At 41.3% G+C, this 12,213-nt stretch overlaps 1 protein-coding gene across 5 annotated transcripts in view; it reads left to right on the top strand.

Annotated features, from left to right (window-relative positions):
• Positions 1-12,213, top strand: part of mospd1 (motile sperm domain containing 1) — a 97,617-nt gene that overhangs the window by 35,002 nt on the left and 50,402 nt on the right. For all 5 annotated transcript variants that reach the window (XR_009513471.1, XR_009513472.1, XM_059976652.1 and 2 more), the window contains exons 2-4: positions 3,149-3,380; positions 3,472-3,547; positions 9,042-9,265. Coding sequence is in view for 3 of the 5 variants with exons in the window: in XM_059976652.1 (XP_059832635.1) it covers positions 3,227-3,380; positions 3,472-3,547; positions 9,042-9,265 (454 nt within the window). In the remaining 2 variants the exon portion in view is untranslated. The remainder of the gene's footprint in view (positions 1-3,148; positions 3,381-3,471; positions 3,548-9,041; positions 9,266-12,213) is intronic.

Here is a 12,213-nt window from a genome sequence, read left to right as displayed (position 1 = left end):
AGTCGTTGGGAGTTGATTTCCCCGTTGTTAGCTAAAAACCGTACTTCCATGGTAAAGGCCCACTGATTCCGGGGCAAATGGAAAAGGACGCACGTGGCCTTCCCACCGGTTTTTGCTAATACGGGATCGCTAGTGTTTCTTTTGGTGCGTCTGAAGGGGCTGTTCCCCAGACCCTCTTTTATCCTGACTCACAGGGTCTCAGATGTCAATCAGGTTGGGATGATGCAATCCCTCCACCAACCCCCCCCCCCCCCTCGGTTCATTGCCTGGGGGCTTCGATGCATCGTACAGTATTCAATACACAATCCCGTCTCCAAGAGACAATAGCCGTTATTAATGGTTCCGCCTTCGGAGGCCAGGACACATACCAAACTCTTTGTGGATTCTGCATGTCTTTCTCTCATTACCTGGGTCTCCTGACTCGGATCAATAGCGATCCTGCGATTCTCAAAAAGGAGGGGGCCACGGGCATAACAGGTGTCAGTCGTGGCTCTGGGTATTGAGGAGTCTGATAGCTTGGGGGAAGAAATTGTTACATAGTCTGATCATGAGAGCTTGAATGCTTCAGTGCCTTTTCCCAGACGGCAGGAGAGAGAAGAGATCATATGAGGGGTGCATGGGGTCCTTCATAATGCTGTTTGCTTTGCGGATGCAACATGTAGTGTAAATGTCCATGATGGCGGAAAGAGAGACCCCGATGATCTTCTCAGCTGACCTCACTATCCGCTGCAGGGTCTTGCAATCTGAGATGGTGCAATTTCCGAACCAGTGTCCTTGAATACTCCCGCTAGTTGGTTGGCACAAGTTTTCAGAGCCTTACCAGGTATTCCATTGCGGCTAGGTCCACCCTCTTTAAAGGCAGTCTAATGTTGGCCAAGACAGAGATCACAGGGATCTTCACAGCTGCAGTTATATTCTCCTTTTCAAAGTGAGCGTAGAAGGTGTTGAGTTAATCTGGTAATGAAGTATTCATGCTATTGGGTTCGCTTTGTAGGAAGTAATGTCTTGCAAACTCTGCCAGAGTTGTTGAATATGTGATATTGCCTCCAACCTCGTTCAAAATTGTCTGTTCACCCTTGAAATAGCCTTCCGCAAGTCATACCTGGTTTTCTGGTACAGACCTAAATTTATAAAAATAAATGCCAAAGTGAGTTTCTAATGAAGAAAGCATGATGATATTTTCTCAATTAAATCTGTCTCCATTATAATAAGAAATGACAATTAACAACAGAGTACAGAAAGATGTCCTGAAGGAGTGAATGATTGCCTTCTGTTCTTGCAATCTTGGCACTGAGTATCTGTTTCCTCTGCTTTGCCTAAAGACGCCACTCAGACTTCCTACAGGCAATGCCACAGGAAATAATCATCATTTAGTGAGTTAAAGATGTGCGTGATCTACAGATTGAGATGGAGATAGGGACCTCAGTGTTCAGTGAGACCAGTTGTAGCCATATTGGCTCGGCTACAACAATGAAGGAAATGTACTTATCTAATGGCCACATTTTTGATTTTTCTGTGACTGGAAAACACTTCAATCCGCTCCAGTTTACCTTCCAGAGCAATAGGACTACAGCAGGTGCCATTTCATTAGCTCTTCTCTCAACCCTGGGCCATCTGGACAGGAAAGATGCATACATCAGGATGGTCTTCATTGTCTACAGCTCAGCATTTAATGCTATCTTCTCCTCAAAACTAATCAATAAGGTTCAAGACTTTGGCCTCAATACCTCCTTATACAATTGGATCCTCAATTTCCTCACTTGCAGGCTTCAGTCAGTTTGGATTGGCAACAACATCTCCATGATCTCCATCAGCACTGGTGCATCACAAGGCTGTGTACTTATCCCACTGCTCTATTTGCTTTACACTTATGACTATCTGGCTAAGCACAGCTCCAAAGCCGTATTCAAGTTTGCTGTCAACACCACTGTCATAGTCCAAATCAAAGGTCATGATGGATCAGCATATAGGAGGAGATTGAAAATCTGGCTGAGTGCTGCCTTAACAATGACCTCTTACTCAATGTCAGCAAGGCCAAGGAGCTGAATATTGACTTTAGGAGAAGAAAACCAGAGATCCGTGAGCCCGTCCTCATTGGAGGAGCAGAGGTGGAGAGGGTCAGCAACTTTAAATTCCTCAGTGTTTTCATTTTGGAGGACCTGTCTTGGGCCCAACACACAAGTGCAACTGCGAAGAAAGTACGGTAGTATCCCTTCTTCCTGAGAAGTTTGTGAAGATACGGCATGACATCTAAAACTTTGACAAACGGCCTGGTATTGGAAGCACCAATGTTCTTGAATGAAAAATTCTACAAAAAGTAATGGATACAGCCCAGTCCATCCCCACAGGATAAAGCCCTCTTCACCTTTGAGCACATCTACCAAAGTGTTGTTGCAGGAAAGCAGCATCCATCATCAGGGATCCCACTACTGAGGACATGCTCTCTCGTGCCATCAGGAAGAAAGTACAGGAACCTCAGGACTCACACCACCAGTATCAGAAACAGGGATATCTTCACTCAATTTCTTAACCCATCATTGAAATGTTCCTACAACCAATGGTCTTAGTTTCAAGGATTCTTTATTGGTCAGGGTATGAAGACATATGAGGGGAAGTCAGGAGGATGGGGCTGAGAGGAAATCGGATCAGCCATGATGAAATGGCGGAGCAGATTCGATGGGCCAAATGGCTTAATTCTGCTCCTATATAGTAAAGACATGGACATTTCATTTCATGTTCTTTATTTATATATCTGTCTGTCTGTTTATTTATTTATGTGTGTATCTGCATTTTTTTGTCTTTTGCACACTGGTTGAATGCCCAAGTTGGTGGGGTCTTTCATTGATTCTATTATGGTTGTTATTCTATTACGGATTTATTGAGTAAGAAAATGAATATCAGAGTTGTATCTGGTGACATATATGTACTTCGAGCTTTGAAAAAACTTGATGTTAACATGATGAGTTTAGTAGGTCTGAAGGAGAAATCTTCTTCCTTAAGAATAATCAGATCTTTCAGTTTAATTTCATTATAATTCTTATAAAAAGCTGCATCAAGTGACAGGAAATTTATCAATATTTCCACAAAGCAATCTTAAAATAAACTTCTCTGAATTTAAATCTGTAAAACCTTTCTTTTTCATTGATAGGCCTTCAGGATGCTCGGAGGACTGTGAAAAGTGTGGCGTGTTTTGTTGGGGTTTAAGTGAGTAAAAGAAACAGTGCCAATGCAGCAATACAGGCAGCAGCCAGAATCACTGGAAGGAAATCTTCCTGTCTTTGTATTCCCAACAGAATTGGTATTTTATGCCGAAGATCAGTCAACACACAAACAGGTGTTGACACTTTACAATCCTTACGAGTTTGCATTAAAATTTAAAGGTATATCTGGACCAACTTAAGGGTTTATACTGAACAACATTTGGTTGCAAGGCTGCTTGAATATACTAACACTTTCTCTCTGTGGCTTTAGTTCTGTGCACTGCTCCAAACAAATACGTGGTTGTTGATGCTGCCGGTGCAGTGAAGCCTCAGTGCTGCGTTGACATGTAAGTATGAAGAGTTCCTCATGTTAAACCAGCATTTTATTTAATTTATTTTTATTTTAGCTGCTCAGGGATCTGTGTGCTGTTCGTAGCATATAGAAACATAGAAATCCTACAGCACGATACAGGCCCTTCAGCCCACAATGCTGTGCCATATGGGTTACCCATAGCCCTCTAATTTTCTAAGCTTCATTGTGGTAGTGGTAGTTATTACATTTGGATGGCTTTGGCACAGGAGCTGAGGCTTAATGGCAGCGTTAGATGCAGTAAAAAATACTTGATGATGTCTTACTCGTGTTCCTGGGAGCATATCACCTCAGTCAGTGCTGTGTCGCCTCGGCCCAGCAGCCGTTTATTGCATCACAATATTGGTCTGGAATTATTTCTGCATCTCCTTTTTCTCCATTTGTTCTGTTTTAGCATCTGAAATAGAATCCTCAAATTGAAAGAGCAAATCAGTAAATGTGAAATGAGTTTCCTATAAGACTAGAAAACATAGGAGGAGAGTTAGGCCACTTGGCACATCAAGTCTGCACCAACATTACATCATGTTAATTTATTACCCTGTCAACCCCATTTTTCTACCTTCACTCTGTAACCTTTGAGGTCCCGATGAATCAAGAACCTTCAACCTCCGCTTTTAAATACACACACGACCTAGCCTCCACAGCCACCTGGGGCAATGAATTCCACAGATTCAATACCCTCTGGCTAAGAAATTCTTCATCTCTGTTCTAAATGTACGTCCATCTATTCTGAGGCTGCAGCCAGGTCTTAGACATCCTCTCCATGTCCATGCTGTCTAAGCCTTTCAATATTTAGTAGATTTCAGTGAGATCCCCCTTATTTTTCTAAACTCCGGTGTGCCATCAAAGGCTCCTCATAGGAATTTGTAGAGATTTGGTTTGTCAACAAATACACTCAAAAACTTATATGGTTGTACCATGGAGAGCATTCTGACAGGCGCATCACTGTCTGGTATGGAGGGGTTACTGCACGGGACTGAAGGAAGCTGCAGAAGGTTGTAAATCTAGTCAGCTCCATCTTGGGTACTAGCCTACAAAGTACCCAGAACATCTTTAGGGAGTGGTGTCTCAGAAAGGCAGTGTCCATTATTAAGGACCTCCAGCATACAGGGCATGCCCTTTTCTTATTGTTACCATCAGGTAGGAAGTACAGAAGCCTGAAGGCACACACTCAGTGATTCAGGAACAGCTTCTTCCCCTCTGCCATCTGATTCCTAAATGGACATTGAATCTTTGGATGCTACCTCACTCTTTTTTAATATACAGTATTTCTGTTTTTGCACATTTTTAAAAAATCTATTCAATATATGTAATTGATTTACTTGTTTATTTATTATTGTTTATTTTATTATTATTATTATTATATTTTCTTGCTAGATTATGTATTGCATTGAACTGCTGCTGATAAGTTAACAAATTTCACGTCACATGCTGGTGATAATGAACCTGATTCTGATTCATATGTTAACCTTTTATTTCTGGAATCATTCTCGCGAGCCTCGTCTAGACCTTCTCCACTGCCAGCTTATCTCATCAATTCCATCATCCAAATCATTAATGTATAACGTAAAAAGGATCGGTCCTAATACAGACCCCTGTGAAACACCAGTACTCACCAGCAGCTGACCAGAAAAGGCTCCCTTTATTCCCACTCTTTGCCTCCTGCCAATCAGCCACTGCTTTAATCATGCCTATAATACCATGGGCTCGTAGCTTTGTTAAGCAGCCCCATGTGTTGCACCTTGTCAAAAGCCTTCTGAAAATCCAAGTACACAACATCAACTGATTCTCCTTTGTCTATCCTGCTTGTTATTTCTTCAAAGAATTCCAACAGATTTGTCAGGCAAGATTTTCCCTGGAGTATACACCATTTGGTCCAGATGACTTATCTACTTTCAGACCTTCCATTTTCCCAAGAATCTTCTCTTTAGCTATGATAACTTCACACACTTCATGACCACTGACACATGGAACTTCCACCATACTGCTAGTGTCTCCATAGTAAGGACTGACACTAAGTACATATTCAGTTTGTTCACCATCTCCTTTCCCCCATTACTTCCCCTCAGACATCATTTTCCAGCAGTGCAATATTCACTCTTGCCTCTCTTTTACACTTTATGTATCTGATGAAACTTTTGGTATCCTCTTTAATATTATTGGCTAGCTTAGTTTTGTATTCCATCTTTACCTTCTTAATGACTTTTTTAGTTGCCTTTTGTTGGTATTTGAAAGCTTTCTAATCTTCTAATTTTTGCTCTATTCTATGTCCTCTCTTTGGCTTTGACTTCTCTTGTTAGCCACAGTTTTGTCGGTTTGCCTTTAGAATACTTCTGCCTCTTTGCTTTGTATATATCCTGTGCCTTCCAAATTGTTTCCAGAAATTCCAGTCATTGCTGCTCTGCTGTCATCCCTGCCAGTGTTCTTTTCCAATCAATTCTGGCCAATTCCTCTCTGATGCTTCTCCCACCCCACCATCCTCATCACATTCTACAGGGGTTGCATTGAGAGCATCTAGAGCAGCTGCATCACTGCCTGGTTCAGAAATTGCACCATCTCGGATCGCAAGACCCTGCAGCAGATAGTGAAGTCAGCTGAGAAGGTCATCAGGGTCTGTCTTCCTACCATTACGGACATTTACACCACACGCTGCATCTGCAAAGCAAACAGCATCATGAAGCACCCCATGCACCCCTCATACAAACTCTTCTCCCTCCTGCTCTCTGGGAAAAGACACCGAAGCATTTGGGCTCTCACAATTGGACTATGTAACAGTTTCTTCCCCCAAGCTATCAGACTCCTCAATACCCAGAGCCTGGACTGACACCTTACTGCGCTATTGTCTTGTTTATTATTTATTGTAATGTCTGCACTGTTTTGTGCACTTTATGCAGTCCTGGGTAGGTCTGTAGTCGTGTAGTTTTTTTTTCTGTTTTTACATAGTTCAATCTAGTTTTTGTACTGTGTCATGTAACACCATGGTCCTGAAAAACATTGTCTCGTTTTCACTATGTACTGTACCAGCAGTTATGGTCGAAATAACAATAAAATGTGACTTGACTTGACTTGTAATTCCCTTTACTCTGCTGTAGTACTGATACATCTGACTTTAGCTTCTCTTTCTCAAATTTCAGTGATTTTGATCATATTATGATCATTTTCCCCTAAGGGTTCTTTTACCTTAAGTTCTCTAATCAATTCTAGTTTATTGCACAACATCCAATCCAGAAAAACCGGTCCCCTATTGGGCTCAAACGAGTTGCTCTAAAATGCCATCTCGTAGGTACTCTAGAAACTCCCCCTCCTGGAATCCTGCATCACCATGATTTTCCCAATCTAACTGCATATCAGGTAAGATTTTCCCTTAAGGAAACCATGATGACTTTGGCCTACTTTATCACATTTCTCTATGTACTCCAAAACCTCATCCTTAATAATGGACTTCAACATCTTCTCGATCACTGAAGTAAGGCCAACTAGCCTATACTTTCTTTTCTTCTGCCTTCTTCCGTTCTTGAACAGTGGAATGACATTTGCAATTTTCCAGTCCTCTGAAACGATTACAGAATCCAGTGATTCTTGAAAGATCATTACTAATGCTTCCACAATCTCTTTAGCTATCTCTTCCAGAACCTTGGAGTGAGGTCCATTGGGCCCAGGTGACTTAATCTACCTTCAAACCTTTGAGTTTCCCAAGCACTTTCTCCCTGGTAATAACAGCTACATTCACTTCTGCCCCCTGACACTCTCAAATTTCTGGCATACTGCTAGTGTCTTCAACACTGAAGACTGATGCAAAATACTTTTTTTATATATAATTTATTTTCAAAATTTTCAAAAAAAATAATGAAATCAACAAGAACATACCAGCTCAGACAGGTGTAAAAATGGAAAAAGCAAAAAAAAGAACATAACATTAGATGGATGCCTATTGTACAAAGTGCTCAAAAATACTAAATATTAAATCGCAAATGAGGGCCGTGAGAAATCAGCTGGGGGGGGGGGGGGGGAAACTGTTCGTCCGCCCCCGGCCTCATCCAGGTAGGCAAGAAATGGATCCCAGATAGCTGAAAATTTTTTAATTGAATTGGTTCTCAGAAACCTAAATTTCTCCATCTGTATGACTGAGATCATATCAGCCATCCATCTCCAAAAGGAAGAGGGAGAGGGTGATTTCCATTCCCTCAAGATAAGTCTTTTGGCAACAATCATCCCCAGCATCAGAGACTGTTGTATGGCTGTAGAGAAACAAATAGTAGATTGCGAGCAGCCAAAGATGGCGAGACCAGCTTCCAAGGGGAAGGATCTTTTATAGGCCTTTGAGTACCAGTCGAATATTTTGGACCAAAATCCAGTCAGTAATGGGCAAAGCCAAAAGGTGTGTGACAATGTGGCCTCCGTCCCTTGGCATCTATTGCACATTGCTGAGACAGAAGGGTAAATCCTGTGCAATCTAAGTTTAGAGTAGTAGAGACGGTGAACAACCGTTCTCTGAGCTGCCTCATTTGCACTTTTTTCGTTACTTACAAATTAGACATTACATTCAATCAAAGATTTGTAATTTTAAAATCCTTCCAGGGAAGCATATTTTTTTTGATATTTTAAAGAACCCTCCTGACTCCAAGCATCTCATTTCTAAGTTTGTACGTTTGTTCGATGATTGCACTGTAGCGTCTACTGTGAAGATTAGAGACGCCTGGAGAAAGGAGTTGGGCATTGAATTATCTGAAGCTGCCTGGGACAAGAGTTTGTTTATGATACAGGCTTGCTCTGTTAATAGCAGACACCAACTGATCCAGTTCAAAGTTGTTCACCGTCTTCACTACTCTAAACTTAGATTGCACAGGATTTACCCTTCCGTCTCGCCAATGTGTGATAGATACCAAGGGATAGAGGCCAATTTGTCACACGCAAAATACTTACTAAGTTGTCTATCTGTTGCTGTGGTGTTAGTGGTTGTATTTTAGTTAAGTTTTTGTCCCACTGTTGCATTAGAATATAGAATAGTACTAGCCTTTCAACCAACAATGTTATGCTATACTTTTAACCTATTCTAAGACCAAACTAACTTTCCTCTCCTACTTAGCCCTCCATTTTTCTTTAATCCATCTGCCTGAGAGTCTCTTAACTATCCCTAATGTATTTGCCTATACCACCACCCCTGGCAAGGTGTTCCACACACCCTCCACTCTCTGTGTGTAAAAAAAACACCTATGTCTGACATCCTGTCTATATTTTCCTCCTCTCATCTTAAAATTATGTCCCTGGTATTAGCCACTTTCACCCTGGGAATCCACTCTATCAATGCTTCTTATCAACTTGTATATCTCTATCAAGTCACCTCTCAGCCTCCTTTGCTCCAAAGAGAAAAACCCTTGCTCACTCACCTTTAGTTACTTTATGATGTTTTAATTTTGTGGCTTGTGCTTTCAAAGATGTTTTATTTATTGAAATGAGCTTTCTGTCTGCAGTGTTATTCGCCATAGAGACGTGCGGCCTTGTCATTACGGTATCATAGACAAATTTCGGCTTCAGGTTTCGGAACAAAGTCAGCGGAAATCACTGGGTAAAAAGGAGGTGATTTCCGTTCTCCTTCCGTCTATCAAGGAACAGGAGTGCAAGGAGGAGGAAGACAAACACATTAAGGAACATCTGGCTGAGGCAGCAGTTTTTCAACAGACCTCGTTCCAGCAGGGTAAGAGTCTTTCTGCAGTTTTATCTCAGTTCTGTTGCCTTGAGCAGAGTGGGGAAGTTCGATAAAGATTGAGAAAGTGTTATACAGTTATGTTGAAAAAGGAAGCAGAACAGAAGAAGCGTGTTTTGGAAAGGTGAAAGGTATGGACATAAAGTCCAGGGAAAGCTGGATGTCCAGAGACACCTAGGATTTGACAAAGAAAAATAAAAACCAAGTGAGGAGAGTATAGAATATATAGATGAAAAATTAGAAAAGAGATTATTTGCAAAGACAAGCCGCAAAATATCATTAGAAGACAAGATTAAAAGAATTCCAAGCTATTTATTGTGTAAAATATGCCTCTGCCTCTTGCACCAAAGACCCAGGTTCAACTTTGACCGTCTGCAGTTTGCAAGTTCTCCCTGTGACTACATGGATTTCCTCGGTGCCCTAGTTTCAGCCAAGTCCCAAGGGCATGCAGGCTGATAGTTATTACCCCTAGTATGTAACACAGTGGTAGAACCTGGGGGTTAATGTCAATGGAAGATAACATAAATGTAAATGGTTGGTTGAGGATCAGTGTGAGCCTGATGCTTCTGTACTATATCTTTATGAGTAAGGAAGAAACCAGGGAAAGAATATGGTTCATTAGGGACCCAAGGAGCAATATGTGTGAGGAATCAGAGCACTTAAGCAAGGGATTAACATTAGGGTTAGGGTTAACCCTTCAACAGTATTTATTAAGGAAAGACACCAGAGTTAGAGTCATAGAATGGTGCAGCACAGAAGCAGACCACTTGACCCATCTAGTCCATACCAAACTATTAATATGGATAGTCCCATTGACCTGCAGCTGGACCATAGACCTTCATTTCACTCCCATCGATGTGTATATATGCAAATTGCGCTTAAATGTTGAAATTGAACCCGCATCCACCACTTGTGCTGGCAGCTCATTCCACACTCTCATGACCCTCTGAGTGAAGAAGTTCCCCTTCATGTTCCCCTTAAATATCTCACCTTTCACCCTTAACCCATATTATTTAATTGTAGTCTTGCCCAACCTCAGTGGAAAAAACCTACTTGCATTTTGTCCTATCTATGCTCCTCATAATTTTGTATAGCTCTATTCAATCTCCCCTCATTTTCTTATGCAGACAATACCAAATTAGGTCTCACCAACATCTTAAATAATTTCAACATAACATCCCAATTTTTGTACTCAGTATTTAGATTTATGAAGGCCAATGTGCCAAAGCCTTTCTTTACAACCCTGACTACCTGTGATGTCACTCTCAATGAATTATGTACCTGTATTCCTATATTCTACCACACTCCTCAGTGCCCTACCACTTACTGTGTAAGACCTTACACTATTGGTCCTCCCAAAGTGCAACACTTGTCTACAAAAAAAATTCCATCTGCCATTTTTCAACCCATTTTTTCCATTTGGTCCATGTTCACCTGTAAGCTTTGATAGCCTTCCTCTCTGTCCACTATGCCCCACTCTTGGTGTCATTCACATTTTTACTGATCCAGTTTGCTACATTATCATTCAGAATGTTGATATAAATGACAAAAAACAATGGACCCAGCACCGATCCCTGCGGCACACCACTAGTTACAGGCCTCGAGTAAGTGAGGCAACCATCTACTGCCACTCTCTGACTTCTCCCACAAAGCCAATGTCTAATCCAATTTACTACCTCATCCTGAATGCCAAGTGACTGAACCTTCTTGACCAGCCATTCATTAGGACCTTGTCAAAAGCCTTGCTAAATTCCATGTAGACAACATCCACTGCCTTGCCTTCATCAACTTTCCTGGTAACGTCCTTGAAAAATTCTGTAACATTGGTTAGACATGACTTACCATGCATTAAGTCCCTAATCAGTCCCAGTTTATCCAAATACTTACATATCTAGTCCCTTAGAATACTTTCCAATAACTTTCCCATGACTGATCCTTTTACAGGTACTGTTCTATGGATTTGAGGATTATGTCCATAGAAAATTGATTTTCAGGGATGTGTATGTTGACATATGTACTTCGATGATAACATTTACTTTGAACTTTACTGATGTCAAGCTCACTGGCCTGTAGTTTCCTGGCTTTTTCTTAGAGCCCATCTTGAACAACATTAACTATATTCCAATTCTCCGGCCCCTCACCGATTGGTAAGCGAAGTTTTAAATATCTAGGGCCCCCTGCAGTCTCTGCACTGGCATCCCACAGGGTCTGATGGAACACTTTGTAAGGGTCTATTAGCCACCCTCGTTTGCTTCAAGACAACAAACATCTCCTCCTCTATAATTGTATAGGTCCATGACTTCACCACTGTCTTTCCTCACTTCTATAGGCTCTGTGTCTGTCTCCGAAGTAAATACAGATGCAAAAAATCCATTTAAGATCTCCCCCATCTCTTTCGGCTTCATATGTAGGTTACCACTCTGATCTTTCAGAAGACCAATTTTGTCCCTTGTTATTCTTTTGCTCTTAACATATCTGTAGAAGCCCGGTTCTTGTATTCTCAACCTCTTGAAATGAATGCTAACATTGCATTTATCTTCCTCACCACTGACTCTACCTGCAAGTTAACCTTTAGGGTATTTTGCATAAGGACTCCCAAGTCCCTTTGCATCTCAGATTTTTGGATTTTCTCATTTATTTCTAACACCAAAGTGCATGACCATGCATTTTTCAACATTACCCCTTCTCCTAATCTGTCTGAGTCCTACAGCCTAACTGTTTCTTCAACACTACCTGCCCCTCCACCAATCTTCATATTATCTACAAACCTGGCACTAAAGCCATCTATTCAATTATCTAAATCATTGATGTACAGCATAAAAAGAAGTGGTCCCAATACTGACCCCTGTGAATCACCACTAGTCACTGGCAGCCAACCAGAAAAAGATGCTTTTATTCTCACTCGCTGCCTCCTACCAACCAGCCAAAACTGTAACTAT

Source organism: Hypanus sabinus, chromosome 8 (assembly GCF_030144855.1).
Source record: "Hypanus sabinus isolate sHypSab1 chromosome 8, sHypSab1.hap1, whole genome shotgun sequence".
Taxonomy (NCBI): domain Eukaryota; kingdom Metazoa; phylum Chordata; class Chondrichthyes; order Myliobatiformes; family Dasyatidae; genus Hypanus; species Hypanus sabinus.
Note: the sequence above shows the minus strand (reverse complement) of the source record. Positions and strands in the feature narration are given on the sequence as shown.